The sequence below is a fragment of the Vicia villosa genome, linkage group LG3 (assembly GCF_029867415.1).
Source record: "Vicia villosa cultivar HV-30 ecotype Madison, WI linkage group LG3, Vvil1.0, whole genome shotgun sequence".
Taxonomy (NCBI): Eukaryota; Viridiplantae; Streptophyta; class Magnoliopsida; order Fabales; family Fabaceae; genus Vicia; species Vicia villosa.
Genome location: NC_081182.1, coordinates 88,808,218 through 88,833,695, shown reverse-complemented (window position 1 = coordinate 88,833,695; position 25,478 = coordinate 88,808,218). Strand labels below are relative to the sequence as shown.

General features: G+C 35.7%; 1 protein-coding gene across 1 annotated transcript; it reads left to right on the top strand.

Annotated features, from left to right (window-relative positions):
• Nucleotides 1–7,936: 7,936 nt before the first annotated feature.
• Nucleotides 7,937–8,715, top strand: LOC131658488 (uncharacterized). Its single transcript, XM_058927774.1, has 2 exons — nt 7,937–8,231; nt 8,378–8,715. The coding sequence occupies exons 1-2, from the start codon at nt 7,937–7,939 to the stop codon at nt 8,713–8,715; spliced, it is 633 nt and encodes a 210-aa protein (XP_058783757.1).
• The last annotated feature ends 16,763 nt before the right edge of the window (nt 8,716–25,478 follow it).

The window sequence follows — 25,478 nt, the reverse complement described above, 5'->3', positions numbered from 1 at the left end:
TGCAATGATGGGAGAGGGAGTAAAATTTCCTCCAATTGCTCCAATTGGTGGAAGGATTTAGGTAAAGCTAATTCTTTTTCATTGGTTGATCCCATTGTTGACAAGTGTACATTTAAAGTGTATAATGGTTTTTCCACTCCGTTTTAGGAATCCTCTTGGTTGGATGAGAGACCTCTTAAAGAGGTATTTCCGGTTGTATTTGAAAAATCTTGCTTGAAGAAGGTTTCGGTTGCGGCCATGGGAGGTTGGGAAGAGGGTTTATGGAGATGGGGGGATTTGGGTGTGAAAGAAGGGGCGTTGGGGGATGTAGGGGCCGATAGCATGTATGATGCTATTAAGGGCCGGTTGGAGGTCTTTGGGGGTTTGAAAGAAGGTAGGGATGTGGTGGAGTGGATGGGAAAGCCGGATATGGGTTCGAAATACTCGGTCGCTTCATGCTATGAGTATATTAGGCGTGTTCGGACTCCTCACGGTCCTTTTGACAAAAATCATGAGGTGTTTGGGATTCTTTGGAAATTGGAAATTCCTTTTAAAGTGAAAGCGTTTGGTTGGAGAATTTTCCGAAATAGACTCCCTACTTTAGATCTTTTGGTGAGAAGAGGCATGGCTATTCCCGCCGATAGTCTAAATTGTATTCTTTGTGATAATCACTACAACACGGAAGGCCTACGAAAGCGCTTATTTTGGGCTTTAAAAGCGCTTTAAAGCGCTGTGAAAGCCAGCGCTGGCGTAGGTAACAAAAGCGCTTCTAAAAGCGCTCTGGTAGACCCCCCCTATAAGAGCGCTTTTCTGGAAAAAGCGCTCTGGTATCCCCCCCTATTAGAGCGCTTTTTCTGGAAAAAGCGCTCTGATAGCCCTCCCTATAAGAGCGCTTTTCCAAAAGCGCTTTCGTAGGTTGCGTTTTTTATTTTATTTTTTATGCTTTTTTTTTATAAACCTATTATTTTTATAATTTCTAAACCTGCATTTATGGCAGCATTCTTTCATGAACCTGTAATTTACCATTGTTATCCCATAAACCTATAATTTACAATCGTAATCCCATTATTTCAGTAATCTCATTATTTCAACAAAGAAGCGATTTCGATTATATACTAAACATGCATTATAATTATACCATTGTAATTAATCCAAAATATATATACACCGATTCACATATTTCTAACATGAAAACAACTAAACCAATTCACATGACATTATAACAATAAGAAAATCATCCCTAAACAACTAAATCAACTAAATCGGTCCTAGTCCTGCAAAGTCTGAACATCTTCAAATGACTGAAAATCTTCACAATCTCCAAAATAAAAATAATATAATCAAAATAAGATTATTATTATATAAAGGCTCTAAAATAAGAAGGTAAAGAGTAGAACGAGTATATATATATATATATATATATATATATATATATATATATATATATATATATATATGTCGTGTAAAAAGAATAATCAAATTAAATATATCAATAAATACAAATTAATTTATTAATATTTAGGACTTTATATATCTAACTTGAATACATGGAATGGAATATCATTTATTGTAAATTAGTTCAACAAATTTTGTACATAAAGTTTACCTTAAATTTAACACAGCCACGTCATATAGCCCAGAGGGATAAAGCAATATAGATCACTTACAATAATCCTGTCACAGACACCCTCAAGAACAAAATTAGCTACATGTTATTGATAGGAACACTATTAGAAACTCAACCAACAGCATGTCAAACAATTACAGAATTTGAGAAGTTGTTACCAAATTGATCAAAAGAGCCCAGTATCCTTGTGAGCTTTCTACTATCTCTTAGCAATATAAGAAGTTTCTCTGCAACAACAATTAATGTAAAGTTCACAACCAATTGACAGGAAAAATTAGACACAAATAAAAGTTGAATATTAATTTCTATGACAAATAATACATGACAACTAGTTACTACTACTTACCCTTCAGCGTTTTCCTTCATCTTTGAGCTATGCTATATCTACACTTATTTTCCTACACTAGTATATTACACCGTATATTTTAACACAGATAGATACTTGTGCAAAGAAATTAAGATAGAATAAATTAATAAAAAATGAATTGTATACCTTGTATGTAGAAAATTACGGTGTTGGTGTAAGCTAGGGGTGTATGTTTACTCAATCAATAAATGTTGCAATAATGAGAAGGGGTTGTTGGACTAGAAATTTGAAGGTTTTGTTGGACTTAACCTGCATCGCCTCATTTCTATCCAAGTTGTATTGTGTCACAGAATATGAATCAAGTAACTGTACCCGAAGGATCCTGCCACAGAAGACTTCGGGGTACAATTACTTGATTCATATTCTGTGGAACATAATCGGCAGGGGCACATTGTGTTCTATCCTTTACCAGTCCATCCACTGTTTGAAGCTCAACCTACAATAGAAAAACGTGATTATTACTAACTACATATAGAAAATCTTGAATCATGTAAAAGTTGATGAAACAGATATCCCTTGTAGGTCTCATTATCAATAACATCTTCTACTTACTTGATACATGTCTTCAATACTCTAAATCACTGATAAAAACCTAACAAACTTTGTCTTCAATACTCTAAATCACACTGATAAAACCTAAATCACTGATAAATTAAAAAAGCCCCAATAATATTAACTATAACCCTAAATAAAATTTTGTATTTTTGAAAGCAAACAATGAAAAAAAGGAAAATTTTCGGCACAAAATCCTAACCTGAACAGAGAAGAGACGGTTGAAGGGTGGCGATGGAGTGAGGAAGGCGGCGGCGGTTGATTGCAATTATTATTCTCACAAATTAAAGTTGTATCATTTTTTATATGAATCAGTGCATTAATTTAATGATGCAATGACAATTATGAAAATAATCTTATCTCTAAATTATTATAGAAATTGCAAAGAAAAATCAATTAATAGTAACATCATAGTTTAGATCAAGGAAGAGGAAGGGGCATTTCAACTTGCCCTTCATAGAAGAACCACTCCTCTTTTCTTCAATTTCGCTGCTTCTTCTACGAGACAATGAAGAGAGCAAGGCATAAACACAATTACTGTGAAAACAAAGACAGACTCAGTGACCTGCCCCATTGCCTTTTACTTCACATACTCTCCTTTTTGAATGCCAAACGAGTTGTTCAGACTTGCATTCTCTCCAAGAGATGGAAGAATATTTGGAAGACTTTTCACATCCTTAGATTAAGTTCTTCAAACTTCAAAACAGCCCGGGATGCTTCAAACGTCGAGGCTGTTCAGAATTTCAACAAATTCATGTCTAAAATCTTATCTCTTCGGGATTACTCAGCCTCACTCCACACTCTTGATATTCACCGCTATGCAATTAGGAAACCTCGCCAACTCAAATGGATTATAAAATATGCAGTTTCACATGATGTCCAGCATTTAGATATCTATCTCAAATGTCATTTTCAACAATTTCCGCCTTGCTTATTTTCATCTCGCACTTTAACCTCTCTTAAAATTTCTGTTTTCTGCTCTAGAATGTTTACTATGAGAGCCTTTTTCCCTAATTCTCTGACTTTGCCAGCATTAACCACATTGTCTCTACAGTCATTCACCTTTCGTGTTGGTGATGATGGACGTGCCGAGCCTTTTTCTGCATTAAAGAAGTTGAACAGTTTGATCATTGACAAATGTGAAGTTCTTGATTCACAAAACCTTTGCATATCAAGTACCACACTTGTCAATTTAACGATAATCATGAGTTATAGGGCACGTAGGTCCTATTTCAGATTTGAGCTATCTGCACCAAGTCTTTGTACCTTTAGTTTTAGTGGTCTTCCTCTTCAGAAACTCTGTGGGAGTAATAGCAATCTCTCCACAGTCAAGCATGTAAGTATTGATGTCGATTATTGGTTTCTTATGGCTGAAAGTACTCCTTTGCTTCTACTCAACTGGCTGATTGAACTTGCTAATATCAAATCATTGACAGTTACTTCAACCACTCTTAAGGTACTTTATAGCATGTTTTGTTTGAGAAACCAAATTGTATCATTTTCAGTTATGAAAAATACTAATAAGTCCTGATTCCTTAGGTTCTTTCCCTTGTTCCCGATTTATTGAAGTTTGAGTTCTCTTCCTTATGTAACTTGAAGTCACTGAAAGTAAAAAGGAAATATCCTTCCTCAGTACCTGATGGATTAGTGGACTTTTTGCTTCAAAACACACCCTTGGCGGAGGTTGACATAGTAGATTGATTAAGGTCGGATGTGCTTTCAGCATTTTAAAGAGAGATTTTTTTGGCTTGGTTAACTTTATTTTTTCATCCTTCTCTATTCTGTTTTCCAGTATTTATAGTAAACAACTGTACATGTATACTACTATAACATGATCTATTCTGTCACAACCTAAGTGGATGCTATATTGAAAATATTAGAATTGATTGAATTGAATGTAAGAAAGTTATAGGAATTTGGAGAAACAAACTATATAACTTTTGTGTATAGTTTAATTGACACTCTATGTGAAAATGATGTAGTTATTGATTGTTTGGAAAAAATATTGTGGGTGATGTGAAGCTATGTGACTTACATAACATTCGGTGTTATCAAATATCAGTCATGGTGGCGCTATATGGCGGATATACATAGCTGTTTTTGGATTCACCGCAATAGAAAATATCAATCCATATTGCGGATTTTCTGCCATAATCTGCAATAATGGAGCCACAAAACAACATGTATGATAGGATTTTGGTTCTCCGCCATTCTCCATCGACAACACTAACATTATGCTTTTATAGGTAAGGATTAGCTTAACAAATATGTAGCTAGTATATTTTCTAACATGAACCATATAACAATAGTATTATGCTATGACAGTAAGAGATTAAAGCTTTGGTTGGACCTGAAATGGTACTATGAATTGGATGACTATAGTATTCTAATTAATGAATGTAGTTTATGAGACTTTATATATAGTTATGCTATTTATATATTCCCGAGGGAGATGATGTTTATAGAGCTTTTTGGTAGTATATAAGAAGTGCTAATTTATTTTAATATTTGTTTCATGTTTTAAAGCCTGGTCAGCCCTTGATCACAAATAAAGCAGATGCTGGTGCTGTGACTAATTTAATGAAAATGGTGTTGAAGGTTCCCAATGGATTTGCATATAACATTGATGATCTCCTTTACCTTGCTGTCACTAATTCAAAACAAATTGTTCTATGATTCTGTTTTTATATTCCCTTTTAGCATTTTAAACTCCTTCAAAACTATCAGTAGAAAATTAAATATCAGTTTTCACATACACAATATGATTGCGAGTTGGTTTGGGAAAGGTTTTGAAGGGAAGAGATTTGCAGAATCACATCTATAAATTGAAATGTATTTGATATTTTACAAAATTAAAAAAATTATATGATACATTAGCATATAATTTTATTTTGTTTTTTTAATAGCAAATTATAATCGTGGCCCTCCACAGCCTCCCAAATTCTCTAAAAATCAACTCACAAGTCACAAAAACCACTCACGATAATTATGCTCTAACTCTCGAATTCTCTAAAAATCAACTCACAAGTCACAAAAACCACTCACGATAATTATGCTCTAACTCTCGGCCTCCATATTATTTCACTACTTAATGTTAGCACAACTCAATTCAGTTTCTTGTGATGCAATACATACAACAAGGTGAAGGTGTGATGAAAGAAAATGTATTATAAATTAATCAAAATTGAATTACAAACAACTTAAAATAGCTTGTTGGTTACATAATCAACCCAACTAACTTGTTAGCTAGTTAGTTTTTTTTAAGCAACTAATCACTAATCACTAACAAGCTAGAACAATTATAGTTATGGATTAACATTTGGTTAGAAGGATCAAAACTAAAAGCAAACATTTCCAAGATCAAAAGCAAGGAAGAAAATTTCATTCACAGAGTAGACAACAAATAGAATCTTGGAACCAATAATGGAAGGGATAGACATACAAGTGCTAAACTCAGGTTCGAGAGCAGTTACCTTAAGAATTCCACAACCAACAAGATGGGAGGTTCAGGGCCATCAAGAACTTTCGCGGATGTAATCAAGGGGGCTGCTGTTACGGATTCTACAGATAACAAAGAAGTCTGTAAATCCTTTTACTACACTTCATCAGATTCTGAAAATTTAAGATACAACAAAGCTAAAGTTGGAATTACCCGAAGCCTTGGACTTGCTTTTTGCGTTGCTCAAAGCCTCCTTGAAGAGGGCATCTTCTCTATCACATCAACCGCTTTGGGCCCTAATCTATGTCTTTTGGAGGAGAATGTTGAAGGAGACTTGGAGACCCTGTTAGCTGATGAATGAGAATGGAAGAATATGTGGTTCAAAGAGATTAGAGATTGGAGAAAATCGGATGCAGAGTGTGCGAGAGTGGCATTGATCTCAATCTTTGGCATTCCTTGCTTTGTTAGGAGTGAGAGCTTCATCAACACTATCTTGGCTGACATAGACAGAGTTGTGAACCCTCAAAGCATAAACCTCAAACCTAACAGATTAGACGTTCTAAACATCATGATTTACACAGATTCTTCGGACTACATTAGAAACAGAGTGAAAGTATGCATTAATGGGATTTGATTTAATTTAATCATCATAGAGGAAGTTCCCGTGCACAAAGAGAAGAAGGAGGATCCTTCACGAAGCTCTTCTTATTCTTCTGAAGACGAAGACTCAGCCTCTTTTCCGGGGAAACCTGATAGCGAAGATGAACGGTCTTTCCAGCGCTCCGTCCTCAGCCCCAATCACGAACAAGAACCACCAGCTAACTGTCTGGTACTCAGCCCTAAACAGCGTCAACCACAGAAACGACCACCGCGAGAATCCACCGGTCAAAAACTCGATCTGTCTTGGGAACAGAAGGGACATACAAGCGGTGATGTTGATGGATTGTCAGAAACTCAGAAGTACGAAGGAGACGGATCAGTAAAGGAGAAGAACTTTACCGCAAACATTAATTGCAAGGATGCTTTTGTGGATAAATTTGAAGCTTTTTCTAGGACGGCTAGAACCTCAGACTCAATTTCCATGAATACTTGCAGCAGAGTTTCTGATTCTTTTGGGAATAGGTCTCTGGGGGTTAACGCTATTGAAGGGGTGGAGCAAGTGGGGCTGGCAGGTCTTTGTATTTCCAATTGTTTTAATGATAATAATTATTCAACAATGAATAACAATAGTAACGTTGTAAAGGGGGGCCACACAATTGATTTTGAATTAAAGGACCAAGTCAACTTTGCCAGCATTAGCAAGGAGGACTTTTCTTTTAATGAGGCGGCAAATGAGGTGGGGCCCCGCAGAAGAAATTGGAGACAAGATAATAACAAGGTATCGGGAAGAAGCTTCAATGAAAAAAATACAATCCAATACTACCAATTGCACTCCATATAACAAACAATTTAATCATTTTCCAACCCAGAAGAAAAAAGCGATTATCACATACAAGAGGAAAGGGGTTAGCACCAAGAAAATTCAGAGACTAAGTTTTGATGAACAATGTCACAAGGTGAAAAATTCGGAAAAAAACCAGGAAGAAGATTAAGGAGGTGTTGGACTTAGGGGAGAAAGTGATGGAATTTTATCATCCAATTCAGATCGGGATACAACAAGGGAAGGAATCTCAAAGAATAAAGAAATTCAATTCACCCATAAAAATAATCCTTATGCCAAGAAGAATTATCTTTCGGGAGGACTTCCTTTAACTTGCAAATCCATTTCTAGTTTTGACATTAGGAATTGCAACAGAAGAGGAGACTATGGCGAGTGCAACAATGTTGCGGAGGGACTATGGAATTCCATGTCAAGGTTGGGAATCATTAATACTTCTGTCAATTTTAATCCGATCAAAAAGTTGAAGGAAATGGAGCTAAGGGATCATAAAGGGGAGAAGGTGACAAAGGGGACTCAAAATGGTGTACCTTAATGATAATTCTTTCATATAACTTAAGGGGTGGTGGGAATCAGACAAAACGTAAGAGAGTCGACTTTTTAATTCAAAAAAGTGACGTTGATCTTTGCTTCATTCAAGAAACAAAATTAAGTGGAATAGGATTGAATTTAGTCAAAGAGATGTGGGGAGATGTTGATGTTGAATGGTCCTATTTGGATGCTAATGGAGCTTCGAGTGGTATTCTCACCATGTGGAAAAAAGAATTCTTTTTTCTAAATTATAGTTTTAGAGGTGAAGGATTTCTTGGACTATGTGTGGAGAAGGAGGGTAAACTTATCTACTTTGTAAATGTATATGCCTCTTGTGATAAAGTTACTAGAAGGAAAACTTGGAAAAAATTTGTGAGTTCAAGAACAATAACATTCAAGGATCTTGGTGCATTAGCGGTGATTTCAACTCTATTTCTTCTTTAGATGAGAGAATTGGAGTTCCTAGTAGTGGTAATAGTAGGGAGATAAGATTCTTCAACGAGTTCATAGAGGAAATGGACTTGGTGGATCTTCCTACTATAGGTGGAAATTTTACTTGGTTCAAAAGCAACGGGAAGGCGATGAGTAGGCTAGATAGATTTCTATTATCGAAGACTTTTGTGGAGGATTGGAAGGTGGATGGGCAACATATAGGAGAGAGGGATGTGTCCGATCATGCTCCCATTTGGTTGAAAGATAATAGAAAAGATTGGGGACCTAAATCGTTCAAGTTTAACAATATGTGGTTCAAGCATGAAGAGTTTGATAGCTTTGTGGAATAGGAGTGGAGTAAAATGATAGTTAAAGGAAGGGGAGACTATTGCTTGGTTGAAAAGTTGAAATCTCTCAAAAATCGGATCTCTTGGTGGAAAAAATCGGTTTATGGGTGGATAGATCTCAAAATTGACAAAGATGCGACAGAGATGCATTCTTTAGATAATTTGTTTGTTCATTTTGCAGGTAATGCTCCGGAAGAGGTGGTTAAGAAGAGATCGAAGGTGGCAGAGGATTTTTGGGAAAACTTAAACAAAAAAGAAGGGTTCCTCAGACTTAAATCGAAACAACTTTGGCTTTCCGAAGGGGACGATAACACACGGTTTTTCCATAATTCCTTAAAAGATAAGAGAAGAAGGAATGCTTTATGCTCCATTGAGACCAGGAGGGGGAGGTTGGAAGAGGTCATGGAGATTAAAGAATTCATTTTTAAGCATTTTGAAGGTTTCTTTCAAGAAGAGGTTTGTTCTAGACCGGAGCCACATGGGATTAACTTGAATAAGCTATCGATGGTGGATTCCTTGGAGTTAGAAAAACCTATCTCCGAAGAAGAGGTCAAGGATGCTATTTGGTCGTGTGATGGGAATAAAAGTCCGAGTCTGGAAGATTATTCTTTGGAATTCTTCAAAATATTTTGGTTTCTCCTTAAAGACGACTTGATGAAGTTATGTAACGATTTCCACTCAAAAGGTACGCTTGTCAAAGCTATCACTTCCTCTTTTCTTACGCTTATTCCTAAAAACAAGAATCTGCAAGACTTGTCCGAGTACCGTCCTATTTGTCTAGTGGGGAGCATATACAAGATTATAGCAAAGATTTTGGCGGCTAGAATGAGATGTGTTTTGGATAAATTGGTTTCTCCTAATCAAACCGCTTTTGTTTCGGGTAGGAGTATGATGGATGGGGTTCTAATGGTAAACGAAATTCTTGATTTGGCAAAAATAAAAAAGAGGGGGTGTCTTTCACTCAAAGTGGATTTTGAAAAGGCTTACGATTCTATCTCTTGGAATTACCTTAGGTGGATTATGGGAAGAATGGGGTTCGGGAAGAGATGGTTGAAATGGATGGAATCTTATATCTTCACTAGTCATATGTCCGTTTTGGTGAACGGTAGCGCTACCAAAGAGTTCAAAGTTCAAAAAGGTTTACGTCAAGGCGATCCGATTTCCCCTTTTCTCTTTATCATTGCTATGGAAGGTCTTAGTGCGCTTATGAATAAATCGGTGGAGGTGGGGATTTTAAACCGTTTAAATATGGCGAGGAAGATTATTTGGACATTCTCCAATTTGCGGACGACACCGTAATTATTAGAGAACCTTCTTGTGATAATCTTTGGAACATGAAAGTGTTGTTGAGAGGCTTTGAGCTTGTTTCCGGTTTGAAAGTCAATTTTCACAAAAGCAATTTTTTCGGAATTCATATTGGAGAGTGGCTTTCTTACTCGGCAACCTCTTTCCTTTCTTGCAAAAACGGAACTTTTCCTTTTAAATTTCTTGGTGTGTGGGTGGGTGAAGGCGCTAACAAGAGGAGAGCGTGGAAGGAGGTAATTTCTAACATCAAAGCAAGATTGTCGATGTGGAAGGGGAGAAATATCTCCATAGGTGGAAGGGTCACTCTTATTGGTTCGGTGCTTAATGCAATCCAAATTTTCACTCTTTCTTTTTTTAAAGCTCCAAACAAAGTTATTCAAGAGATTAGAGGCCTCCTTAGTAATTTCTTGTGGAAAGGGAATGTGAACAAAAGAAGCATTCATTGGGTGAAGTGGGAGAATGTTTGTAAACCTAAGGAGAAAGGTGGGTTAGGAATTAGGGATGTTGGTGATATGAATAGATCCCTCCTTCTCAAATGGAAGTGGAGAATTTTGAAGGAGGACAAAGCCATTTGGAGTAGATTTCTTCTCTTGAGATATCAAAATCCGAAATTCAATGTGTTAGCTTCTAGCGGGGAAGTTTTAAACCGTGATGATTCTAGTTGGTGGAGAGACATCATCCTTAATGATTTTAAAGAGGAGGATTTCGTTGAAGGCTTCAAAGATTGGGTCAAATGTGAACTCAAAAGAGGTAATAACATTCTTTTTTGGCATAGTTGTTGGTTGGGTCATCAAACTCTTCGCGTTTCCTTCCCGCATTTGTTCGATCATTCAACCAATAAAGTTTCCAAAGTTAGTGGTGTCTTTTCTTGGAATGATGGTGCCTTTAATTGGAACATTAACGGTCTCTTTGAAATTGACGATTTCGTTCACTTGAATCCGGATTTCACTCATGACGCCTTAAATGGTACTCCGACGACTTTTGTTCTTCAAGTAAGGGAGCTAAAAGTGTTGCTAGAAGGAATAGTTCCGAACAATACGGAAGAAGATGACTTCCATTGGAAGCTAAAACCAAATGGTGTGTTCTCGGTTGCAAGTGTATCTAACTTGGTAGCTAATGCAAAAGACATGGCTTGGTCAACTAATGTCATCAATTTGCTGGAAGTTATGTGGAAGACTAAGATTCTTCATAGATAGACTTCCTCTAAAAGACCTTTTGGCCCATAGAGGTGTCTCCAACTTCAACTCTATGGATTGTTTATTTTGCTCCAATCATCCGAAATCATCGGAACACCTCTTCTTTCAATGTCAAGTTTTGGGAAAATATCTACACTTGGTTGGGAGATGACTTGGAGTTTACCTTGGAAGAGTTCAAAAGTTTTGGTTACATCCAAGAAAAAGTGAGGAAATCCAACACTAGAGTTAAATTAAACTCAATTTGGTTAGCTCTAATTTGGTGCATTTGGATAATGAGAAATTCCATTATTTTTGATAATGCTTCTTTTAGCTTTGAAGTGGTGATCTCCAACATTTTGTTCTTTTCTTGGAAATGGTTGTGTAATAGTGACTCTACTTTTAGGTCTATTTTTTATGATTGGTACAAGTTACCTTTAAATTGTTTTAACTCTATTTAGAGTTCTTGTTGTAAGGGTTTCACCCCTAGTGCAATATCTTATATCATTGCTTATTAAAAAAAACAACTTAATCAGTCTTATTGATCCATAAACCTAAGAATACATCATGTTAATTGTTCTCTTCAGAAAACAAAGCTATCAATATTTAAAGCCTCTGTGATGTCATGCAATTTTGTTGGACAATAGATGACTTTGAATATTCTCTTCATGACTTGTTCCTTAATAAGATAGAACCTAGTGTAAAGTTTCCTTGGCTAGAACTGAGAAACTTTCTTGTCTTACCTCATGTATAAATCGTCCCTATCTTGTCTTCAAGTAACCAGTTGTATTACAGTCCTAAGTCTCGGTCTTACAACAGTTCACAAATCGCTATCTCTTTCAGTGTTTCGCAGCTTTCGCTCACCTAGTAAGGTCATTTCCTCCCATTGATCTTCACAACCGATTCTTTCTTAGGCACCCACCAGTTTGGCCACCCTAACCTTTTGTTAAGGTTGTTGTTATCTTTCTACCTCTCTATGTCATTGATAAGCCACAAGTTTATGACAATACTAAAGTAATACAAAAAATTATCGTTCCATGATGACCAATTTTCTAAGTACCGTATTATTTTTAATCTGTGTTTAGTTAAAGCAGTTGGAAATTTAGTTTTGGAAAAATGATGTTTGACAAATAATACGATGCTAAAAACAAGACCTAGGGTACCGTACCATTCAATAAAAATTGACAAGTGTTAGTTGGGATTTTCGTTAGGTAGTCCAGCAAACTGATTTTGCTGCACCATACCTACAATTGTGAGCTTAATTTTGGAATTATCAAGCCTTACAATAGGATGGACTACCCTATATTGTGGTTCTTCGTCGGTGGGAAAAAATAATCCTTAAGGGGTTTGGTATTATTCAGCCATAACTTGCTACTGTCTTAGTAATCAGCATCTCTCGTGTAAGAAATGGTCGATGTTGTTTATTGATTCGTCCAGATATCCCGCAATATGGGACCCTTGCATATAATCAAAATTGTAAAGGGTGGAAGAAAATTTTAACAAAGACAGAAAAATGATTTAGTCTAGACGGCAACGAAATAGAATAACAAATGTAGAAAATTTCGTCCCCGAAAACGATGCCAAAAACTTGATACGCCGCAAGTATACGACAATATTGAAGTAATATAGAAGATTATAGTTCCACAAAGACCAATTTTCTAAGTACCAAGTTCTATTTAATCTATGTTTAGCTAAAGCGATATGAATTTTAGTTTTGGAAAAATGAAGTTTGAACACTTTTAGTTTTGGAAAAATGAAGTTTGAACAAATAATACGATGCTAAAAATATGACCTAGGGTATTCAATTTCTATCTTAAACAGTATCACATAAACTTATGAACTCAATACAAGAAAAATCAACTTATAAATAATAGAATTATTTGGATAACATCTACTTTCGTCAGAGTGTTGTCGTATCTTAAACAAATAACTTATGTACTTTTATCGACGTAGATTATTTGTTTAAGATCGATTATTGCACACCTAGTAAAACAGAATTTTCTTAACCGAGGTTTGAGACACTCTCGTCGCCTCTAACTCGATTTTCCAAAATAAGTATTCAGATATCGATTCATTCCCTTTCAGCGTATGAATGATATATAAATTAATTATACTTTTGTAACAATATATAAGTTAAAAACTCAAATTCTAAAACAAAATTAATTTGTGTCTCGTATTAAAGTTGTAAAGAGTTTAAACGAGGCCTGTCACAAGACATTCCTCATAACCCGTAGTCCTTAAGTGACTAGTCTAACATGGCGATCATAAACATAGCATACACTAAAGCATACAAGACATACATGGTAATAACGATAAAAACAATAAAGTAAAACTTGGAATAAGCATAAATGAGACTTGAATAAAAAGAGTGTTCCAATGGAGTATTTAATCCAATACAACAACAACAAGAAAATAAGAAAAATGCTTGGAGATGAATTTTGTTCCATGATTACAATCTGTTATATAGGCTTCAAATCCACTTAATTTCACATTAAAGGCCCTATATGATCTCCTAGAAAATCAAGGAAAACATAATAGAAACGGGGAAATCCCTAAGACCAAAACCAAAATATGGCAGAATTAGGTTGTGAGCCATGCTTACAGGCCACCCGAAATCCCTTCGGCGTGATAAGGTGGGGTTCTTCTCTATATGGCCATTACAATCATAAGGCCTCTTTACTAGCTGACCATAAGCTCTCGGTTGCTTGCTCGCCCCTTCTTATGCCTTTTAGAATCAATTGATTTCCTTGTTTTACTTGAAACATATTGATAAAATACCTTCTTTCTCGTGAGAATAAAATGAAATAAAAACAATAAAAAACATAAGAAAAACTTAATTAAACACGGTAAAAACACTGACGATCACTCATCTCACCTTTTTTTAGGAGAAATTACTTTCACCTCATTTGAGGTCAAATAAAATACTATTGACACCTCTTTTAGTTTTATAATATGCACAAACCACCTTTGCAGTCTAATAAACTGCACTACAACGAGTAAGGGCTTTAAAAGCGCTTATTTTGGGCTATAAGAGCGCTTTAAAGCGCTGCCAAAGCCAGCGCTGGCGTAGGTAACGAAAGCGCTTTTGAAAGCGCTCTGGTAGCCCCCCCTATAAGAGCTCTTTTTCCAGAAAAGCGCTCTGGTAGCACCCCTATAAGAGCGCTTTTTCCAGAAAAGCGCTCTGGTAGCCCCCCTATAAGAGCGCTTTTTCCAGAAAAAACACTCTGGTAGCCCACCCTATAAGAGCGCTTTTCTGGAAAAAGCGCTCTGGTAGTCCCCCTATAAGAGCGCTTTTCCAAAAGCGCTTTCGTAGGTTGCGTTTTTTTTTTTATTTTTTATGCTTTTTTTTTTAATCTTAGGCAACGCTTTTAGTAATAAAGCGCTTTAGTAGGTGGCCCTTTAAGAGCGTTTTTTAAAAGCGCTGTCGTTGCTAAATGAGGTATTTTAAAGTGCAACCTGTAATTTCAGCCTCCCAGTTCGACCTGTAATATTTTCGACCTGTAATATATTTTCATCTTGTAATATTTTCGACCTGTAATATATTTTCGACGATATATTTTCAACCATAGGTAGGACTATATATATACTAATATAATACCATTATAATATCCAAAATTATATATATACATCATTATAGTTCCTGTCAAACAAACTAAATCATGTAAAGTATGAATACAGAAAGTTTCACATGTAACTAACTCATGTCAAACAAACTAAATCTGTAACATCAACAATATTATACTACAAATATTGGCAACAGTATGAACAAAGTTAGTAACCATATATCCTAGAGTACTATAATATTATACTTCAAATCGACACAAATCCTACTGCATGAATAGCTGATGAATATAAAATTGACACAAATCCTCTTTGATTTCTTCCAACTTAAGTCTCGTGTAAGAAGCAGCACGGAATTCGTCAAAGTACTACAGAACAAAAACATAATATGAATGATTTAGTTAAATGTAATAAATTATAAAAAGTTATCTAATTAAGTTATAAATCCATACCGTGATTGGAATCTCTAATTGATTCATTTGAAGGATTTCTTTCATAAACCTCAAAACATAGTATCCGCAATCTGAATTGTTTCGCTGTATCGGACACTACATAGAAAAACAAATAAGATTTTATAGTTGTCTTGTTTTATCAAGTAGCATAAATATTATAAGCAAAATTGTGAAAAATAATGTACTTGCACTTTGATCCAAGTAATGTTGTTTGATTTAGTCCGGGATACCTGTGCGTCTCGTTGACTTCGGAACACTTGTATTGATCTAACAAAAATATAAAAGCATATATTTAGATCAATCTCACAAATAATTAAATATATAAATATACACGAATATTTAGAACGATCCCACTTACAAATCAATCATTTCCTTCATAGCCGGATAATTGCTCCACTCACCATCTACCGAATTCAGAAAATATACCACTTCTCTTATAGGGTTGATAGCAAGCAACAACCAGTGTGCTCTATAAATTAAAACAATAGGTTATATGAAAATTTTGCTACGCAAAAGAAACAAAGATTAGATGAACCAAGAATGAGAAACTAACCCTATTGGTCGGGTATTATACGCCCAAAGAATCAGACTTTCTGTATTGCCGGAGGACAGGAATCTATCGACTAAGCGCTGTCTAACTGATTCCGGTTCCGAAGCAATTGTCATTCCGCTGCAATGGCCGGAAGACACAAAACAGAATCTGTTTGACAATGCAGTCCCGCGCAACACTCTGTCATACAACAACCTTAAATAAAAACATAATAAACATTAGATTATTTTCATTGAAATGTGTAAATAAATTGTTCGACTAATTAAATAATATATCGGATGAGTGAATATTACCGGATGTATGAGTGCATATTAGCGACGCCTAGTTGTTCATGCGTAAAAATCTCTTCCAAGTCATCTATTGCAATATGTGACATGAATTCAATACCAAAGATACCTTCATCCATATTGATTTCACGGAGAGCACCATCCTTCAAATCGGACATATCAACAAGTGTTCCGAGCGTCGTTCGGTATCGAGGCACAAAAGCACCACCTTTTTTTGCCGCTTGCTTCGGAGGACCCTTAGGTGGTACGCTACGAACTTGCTGTGTCACTTGTTGTGACCCCCGAGCAGATGCCTAAAAATCATATAACAATTGGTAAAACATAAAATCATGCAGTTTTAGATTCAAATTATATATTAACACCTTAAATGTACCTCTTTTAGTGATGCAACAGACTACTCCTCCTGTAAAAAACCTTTACCCTTAATTGCGGGTTTTGTAGGAGCAGTCTAAAATTAAAATGTAAAAAATAATTAACGTAACGGTTCAGAATTGACATTCGAAAACTAAATGATTCATAATAGTTTTCAATATACCTCATCACCAATGATAATGAGCTCCGAGGGCCATGCAACAAATGACCCTATTGCATCTCGCATCAATGTTGTCTCTGAGACCATGTCAGGTACCGGTAGCACCGCATCATGATCTAATACAACATCAACTGATACTTTCAGGTGTCCATCCGGGAGCGGTCTATGGTGAAGTAAATCTCCCAAAGTGTTGTGCACTTTTCCCTTGCCAACTAGGCGATAATTCGGTAACGATAAGTATAGTTGGCAAGATGAAATGCCCTAAACCAATAGTAAATATAAAGTCATTATCATTAATAAAATAGAACAATTTGTAAGGAAAAAAAATTTATAATTACCTCGGGAAGTTTTCTTTGACAGTTGATACTAGCTTTATCACTAGTTTCTTTCACCGATGAAGTATTGCACTTTTCTCTCATATACATATCTTTATCTCTTTGCAATTCAGAGACTTGTGCTTGCAATTCCTGCAATTTTTGCAACACTTCTTCATTGGTAGGATTTCTTCTCCTAGAATGCTTGTAAAAAGAGGTTGGAGTCACACCATGACCTTTACCCCTCACCCGACCGGGATACTCAGGAGCATCTAGTGCTCTACTAAGTACGCTCCTATCATCCTGCTCCTCACCGGTGGATACCGATTGCGACAAGGTCTCCTGTAATTCATTTACATTTCAATAATTATTAGTGGAGATAAAAAATCATTTATATATTAAAAAACATTTGATTTAATTAAAGACACAGTGTTATACTTACACATTCAGCATAAACTCTTTGAACATCGGGATCGACAGCTCGATTCTTGCCCACACGAGCTTCCTTCCATAACACATGTACTGGAAGTGAGGTTTCCTCACTTTTCGTCTCCTCTAACTATACATTGACACAAATGATAAAATCGTCAAATAAAACACATTTAGACAATTAATTAAAACGCATTTCTATTTACTTACAATTTTTTCCTCTAAGCGTGCATATCCCAAACGCCCTTTTTTGTATGGATACGCGGATTTTGATGCTCTCGCACTATTTGTGGCACTCCTTTTCCAAAAAGCTTCATCTCTTTGCTCTACAAACTTAGCCCAATCTTCATCATCAATGAACATCTCATACTTTTTTGGACGTTCTGGGGCCTCTTTAAGAAAGTTTCCTTCTTTATCCTTAAGATAGTTGTTTGTTAGATAAGCTTTCCACCCTCTATATCTTTTTTCGGCCAAACTAAGAATGAAGTGTTTACGCTCATCTAGTATGGTAAAAGACCTCAGCAAACAAACATACGCATGGAGTGTGTTAGTATAAGTAATTTAATCAAATTATCGTCAAGATAATAACAACAACCATATATGATACCTTAAGCTCGTCCCAAATCATGTCTTTTTTCTCGTCCAACTCTTTGCTTTTCAGATTCCATTTAGCTACGGAGACTGGAATATGCAAACGAACAAGTGTACCAATATAGCTTGTCAACTTTGCAGAATTATGACCAATTGGTTGGTTATCAGAATTCCATTCCAAATTATATATCAATCCTTGGTCTCTATGTTGAATGATTCAATTCATAATGGTGATGCCTCGTGCAACTTCTTTTGATGATGTATCGGGTTGAGGATTTGTATCCAGAGCATCTCTATCTTGTGAGTTTTCTTGTGGGTTATCTTGTGGGTTTTCTTGTGGGTTCTCTTGTGGGTTTTCTTGATTACTAGCCATTGAACCTGTATCAAACAAACTAAAGAACATTAGTACACTATTAATAAGCTAACAATCTATACAAGTCAAATGGAAGTCAAACCATGCATGTACAAGTAAATCGGAATCGAAATCGATGAAATCAGAATAAGCGTCAAAAAAAAGAAAGTTGTCGGAATTGAACGAAATTTACATGGCTATGGTAAAACGTCCTCACGGACTCAAAAATGAAGTCGGTTTTCCGAAATTCAGACCCTAAGCCCGACTTTTGATCACGGGCAGAAGCAAAACCGATAAAAAAACAGTCCCGAAATGTAAAGATAAGTGAATGAGCAGCTCCGGAATTGTCAAAATAGTATAGTTACATGTAAAGAAGTCGACAAACGGATACATGGTTCAAAAGTTATGTACAAAACAAAAATATGCACCAAAATTGAATAAGTATTGTAACAATCGGAATACAAATTGAAAAAACTATACAAATTGAATATATAACAATCGGTACAAATTGAACAACACACATTAGTCGGAATATGTATACTATTACCTTTTTCACTAACGTCTCTTTCTTTTCTTGGTAGGATTGTGTTCTACGCGTCTCTTAACAACGCGGACGGTTGGATTGATCCAAATACCTTCATTATGATCATTTCTAGTACAAGATTCGTTCTCATTTTGATTGTTTCTTGTACAAGATTCAATGCCAACACCAATATCACCTTGATCTCCAATGTTTTCATCAACTATTTTGTTTGATAAAAGCACTATAGACCATTTCGTACTTGTCGGATCATTGACATAGAACACTTGTTTAGCTTGAGAGGCTAGAATGAAAGGCTCATCTTTGTACCCCACCCTATTGAGATCCACTTGCAAAAATCCTGACTTATCCATTCGTATGCATTATTATTTTCAACCCACTTGCAACCAAATACAGGAATTTGAAACTTTGCGTAATCAAACACCAAAATGCGTCGATAACCCCAAAATATGACAAATTTGCAAATTTCGGATTTAAGTCATTCGCACTTGATATGTGCATTGCTTCAGCTACCAAGGTAACACCACTATTTTGCATAGTACTTTTATCATCCTGTTCTTTGGTATAAAATGTGTATCCATTAATTGCGTATGCGCTATAAGAAAACACAATTATACTTGGACCATAGGCTAAACATCTCAACCTTTCTGTTACTGAAGCAGGATCAGAACGATACTTTGAATAAATATGTTCCCTAAACCACGGTATGAAACTTCGATTGTGCTCTCGTACTATCCAATTCTCATTTCTATTCGGATTTAAATCTCGGAGAACAACCTTGTGCATTTCAACATACGGCTCAACCTCAATCTCATTGTACAGAACATACAAGTGCGCTTGATCCCGTTCGACCATTGATACTATCACAACTTTATTTCCAATTAGCCTTTTTCCTTCTTTTTTTCGACAATATGAGATTTGGGGAGTCCAATTGATTGAACATTTGACAGATATTCAGTACAAAACTCAACCGCAACGTATCATTCGGCAATACAACCCTCCGGTCGACTTCTGTTTTTCACGTACCCTTTTAATATTTTCATATAACGTTCAACAGGGTACATCCATCTCATATAAGCTGGTCCGCACAATTGTGTCTCTTTCACAAGATGAACGACTAGATGAACCATTATGTCAAAAAACGAGGGAGGAAAATACATTTCAAGATCACATTAAGTAACAACTATCTCTCTTTGCAATGTTGGTAAGATCGCGGGATCGATCACCTTACTGCAAATTGACCTGAAGAAAAAACACAGTTTAGTTATTGCGCTTCTTACTTTTTCTGGCAGAATAGAACGTATACCTATTGGTAAAAAATGTTCCAATATAACATGGCAATCATGCGTCTTCAAACTCTTTAACTTGAGGTCTTTCATGGACACAAGTCTTCTAATATCTGAAGAGTAGCCTTCTGGAACTTTAACTTCACTGAGGAACTTACACAATGTTTTCTTCTCCTTTCTAGATAGAGTGTAAACAGCAGGTGGAAGATATGTTCGTCTTCCTTTCGTCACGGGTCCCATTTCAGTTTTCATTCCCATGTTTACCATGTCCTTCCTTATGTTAAGGCCATCCTTAGACTTTCCTTGTATATTGAGTAACGTACCTATAACGCTGTCAAATACATTTTTTTCAATATGCATAACATCCAGGAAATGTCTTACGTACAACGACTTCCAATATGGAAGTTCAAAAAAAATTGACTTCTTCTTCCACCCACCCTTGACAAGTGAATGTGCAAAAGGCTTGCCAAACTGAGTGCTCACATCTTTCACCTTTTCAAAAATTTGATCACCTGACAAAAAAGGCGGGGCTGTACGATGTTCGGCCTTTCCATTGAATGCTTTTCTCCACCCACGGTAGTGATGATTAGAATTTAAGAATATACGATGGCCGAGAAAGACATTCTTCTGACAAAGATCCAATCGTGTCGTATCAGTTTCATCTTCACAAACAGGACACACTTTTTGACCTTTATTGCTGTACCCGGATAGATTTCCGTATGCTGGAAAATCATTAATTGTTCCAAACAACATCGCCCTCAAGTTGAAACTTTCTTTCCTATACCCGTCGTAAACCTCCACACCGTTCTCCCACAAAAACTTTAAATCTTCGATTAAGGGTGCCAAGTATACGTCTATGTCATTCCCTGGTTGTTTAGGCCCAGAAATTAGCATAGATAACATCATGTACTTACGCTTTATACATAGCCACGGAGGTAGGTTATAAATCATAAGAATCACAGGCCATGTGCTATGCGAGATACTTTGAATACCATGCGGGTTCATTCCATCAGTAGACAATGACAAGCGAAGGTTTCTTGCTTCTTTTCCAAATTCAGGATAATCACTATCAACTTTCATCCACTGTGGTGAGTCTGCCGGATGTCGCAACTTTCCATCAATAATTCTTTCATCTGCATGCCAAGTCAAGTGTCTTGAATCGATTTCACTATGATACATGCGTCTAAATCTCGGAATTATAGGAAAATACCATAAGACTTTGGCCGGAGACAACTTTTTCTTATATCGAGGGGCACCGCATTTAGGACAATCATTCAACGTTGCATACTCGTTTCGAAACAAAACGCAATAGTTTGGACATGCATGTATCTTATCATAGCTCATGCCAATAGAGGACAACATCTTTTTGGCCTCATACGTTCGATTGGGAAGAACATTATCATCTGGTAGCATATCTTTGATAAGGGCTAATAACTCTGTGAAACTTTTATCCCACCATCCATTGTGCGCCTTTAAGTTGTACAACTTTAACACCACAGACAATCTTGTGAATTTTGACAACCATCATACAACGGTTTCTCTGCATCTCTTACCAACCTCTCAAACATTTTGGAACAATCCTCAAGATCTTCTTCAAGCGCTTCTGCAATCTCTTCGACTCGATCATAATCATATGTGTATGTGCAATCGTCGTTTGAAGCATACTTCGTATTACACCTCGACTCAACATTCCCATTACTTTTCTCACCATGCATTGTCCAACATGTATAACTTCTATCAATTCCAAACCGTAGTAAATGCGATGCCAACTTATTCCCGTCAACCTTATCCCCATAACAACAACCCAAGCAAGGACACGACATTCGAATCGGGTCTTCGGAGTGCGCAACCGCAAACTTAACGAATTCCCATACCCCTTTCTCGTACTCTTTCGACAATCGGTTTGAATTTATCCATGTTTTATCCATGTCTTAATTAAGCTAAACAAATGCTTTTGCTTCTTGGTTTCTCTATCAGGTACTAAGGAATTCCGTCAAGATAAGAAATAGCTATCATCATTATGTCTTGATCATAATACCTAATGAGATCCTATAAAGTGTGAATAATAGAAATAAATCTTGTCAAACCACTCAAGTCTTGAAATAGAATGTTATGCAACTATAGTACAAAAATATACTACTGTGAATAAGCAACACTTAAGCAATACCTAATGAGATCCTATAGCTGTCATATTGGTTAAGTTGGTAGTTAGCTAAAGATAGGAAGTTACAGTTGTCTCGATTGTTTGAGTCTCTAAAAGAAGACAGTACCTTATTTCATCCTACCCCCGATTTCTTAAAGAAGACATTACCTTATTTCAAGGTAATATAAGTCCACAAACCAAAAAACTGATTGAGAGACACTAAATTGAAATTAAATAGAAATAATATGTCAAATAAAGAGGAACTAATTAAAGTGCGACTAATTAAAGTGGAGAAGTAAGCAACTAATTAAAGTGCAAACGATCCATCATAGCAGTTCATTCAAACCACAACTAATTACTTTGACGAAAGAGATTCAAAAACTATGGCAAAAGAATAACTAATTACCTTTAGAGAAACTATAGCAAACGAATAACTAATTACCTTTAGAGAAATTCAGAAACTTCTGGAACCACACACCGTAAGCTAATCTGATGTCTCTAGTGATGTTCTTTTAAAAAATCTTTAATATCCCCTGAAAAATAAAATTTAGAACAATTAGCCATATATACTTCCTGCGAATATGTATAATTGATTAAGAGCCTCTTTTATACAATGAATCCCAATGGGACAGCACTACGGGAACAAAATGAATGACATAACATGGCTAAGAAAATGATCTGAAACCAAACTAATCATCACCCAGATGTTATAGCAAATCTAGATACATAGTACCGCAAGGTAAATCAAAGTTTAACACCTACTTAGAAACCGGGGCAGCAACTACCCATGTCAAACCATCGTCGCGAAAACGACCACAAATCATAGTCGAGTCATATAAATGGAGAAATCAAGGTGGAGCAATTATATCTCATGAGAAAACAACAATTTAGCATGTATTTTCATAACGGGGCAGCATTAGTGTCTAACGAGAAAGCACACAAAAAGTTGTCGCACAAGCTATTCAAATGAAGTTATGAGATATGCTTATAATAAGAAATATAATTATAGTGAAATATGCTTGATATTGACTTCATTCAAAAGACTAAGTTTTTATTTGGATAAACAACATAATTAAGTGCTTATGGTATAGGTATTTATCATATAAGTTCTTATGTATAAAGCTCTATCACAAGCCGATGAATTTAACCTTTAGGCCACCGAGATAACTAGAATCCTTAAGAAACATGAAGAGTACAAAAAGAATGAAAATGCTACAAATTTGTTTCAAAACATGAGGCCACATTTACTTCAATGAGGTCAAACAAAAACCTCAATTACACTTTTATTTAAAGATTGACATAAGAAAATATTAGAAAAAGTAGCAACAATAATACAGGGGTTTTGATGCCAATTTGAACATGTGGAGTTGTAGCTACGTATATCTAATCGAAATTTAGAATTTAAGTATCATCACAAGTAGCAAGCATGTAATCATCATCATCACACTTATATTCAAACAACAAGACCCACACTAGAATTTATCATCAACTACCAACAACAATAAACAGATTTCATCCACAATGCAAATAATTGAATCAACAACTAAAGGATCGTGAAATTACCAAGAAAATAGTGCGAGAGCAGAGTCACGGCGCGAAGCAGAAGCTCGCAGCGTGAATCGAGTAGAGAAACAGAGGATTCATGGTGGAGGGAGGAAGTCCGACGAGGTTGCGGAGGTGTCCGGCGATAGAGGGAGGTTATGGTCAAAGGTTGAACTTAAGGTTCACGATTTTCTTCTTCGACGGCTACTGATTGAGAACGGAGAATGGTGGCTCACGATTTTCTGAGATGGTGAGTTTCCTGAGTTGAAATGGTGGGCAACGATGGAAACGATGGCACGATGTTTTCTGAGTTGAAATGCTGAGATGATTTCAAAGATTTTCTAAGTTTTCTGTGGGCAGCAATGGCAGAGAAAGAGGAATTAGGGATTTGGAAACGATGAAGCGCGTTTAGTATAATTTGTTTTTAAAAATTTTAATTTTAAAAAAGGTATGACAGCGCTTTTGAAAAGTGCTTTCGTAACTAAGGCTATACCAGCGCTTTTTAGGATAAAAGCGCTCTTGTACCCCACCCCCTATAGCAGCGCTTTTGAAAGCGCTTTCATATCCCCCCTATAAAAGCGCTTTTGAAAAGCGCTTTCGTACCCATGCCTTTACCAGCGCTTTTTGAAAGCGCTTTCGTAACCCCCCTATAAGAGCGCTTTTTTGCGTGTTTTTTAATTTTGTTTTTAGCGAAACCTATACCAGCGCTTTTTCCTAAAAGCGCTTTCGTAGGGGTGCTGCTAAAAGACAAATTTGGCATAGTGCTGGCACAGACTCCTTCTTTAATTTTTAGTAAGAGCAAAAAATTGTAGATATATATGACATTTATCTATGATTTTTTGTTTGTCACTAAAATATTTCTATTGGCATATGTAAGCTTATGAGAGGTTATTGCATATTTTAAAACTAGAGGGGATGTCGATGTCATTTTAATGAAATTAAAAAGAGGTGAGTGTAATTTTTCTTTTAAATTATTGTTCATTTACTAACCTAAAGTGTAAAATTATTCAATAATTTTTAAAGCATATAATTTAAAATGTGCTGATAATATATGATTACCATAATTTGGAAAAATATCAGTATTTTATAGAACATAATACATTAAATTAAAATTTACATTTAATTATTACTAGTTGAATTTGTATCTAATCTATCTTGTTAAGTCAACTCACTTGGTATTTGCTGATATTTACTTACATGTCATAGATAACATTTTTTTTCTAAAATTATTTTTTGAAAAAGATAAATTTTCAAATTTTCAAATTATTATTCCCCTTGTTTTAAAATGATATTCGTTTAAGGTTTTTGCACTAAAATTAAAGAATGCAATAATATTGTCATAAGACATTGTATTTTTACTAAATTAACCTTTTTAATATGTTAGAAAGAGTGTACAAAGTAATAATTAAATGACATAATAGAAAAAATAGCAATCATTTTTACGTTGAAAATTAAGAATTGCATTCATATTGAAACATTTTTTTTTCAAAAACGGCTGTCATAGTTAAACAGAGGGAGTATCATCTAACATCCATACAATTGACTATCAATTTAACAGTAAAATTTCATTAAATTAATTTCTCTCTTTTCCCCAAAACATATTAACATCCAGACATAATACCCATACATTTTATTTTTAACGAAGAGAAATAAAAGATATTGTGATTATGAGTAATGATGAAAGAGCAGACGACAGATGTTACACCCCG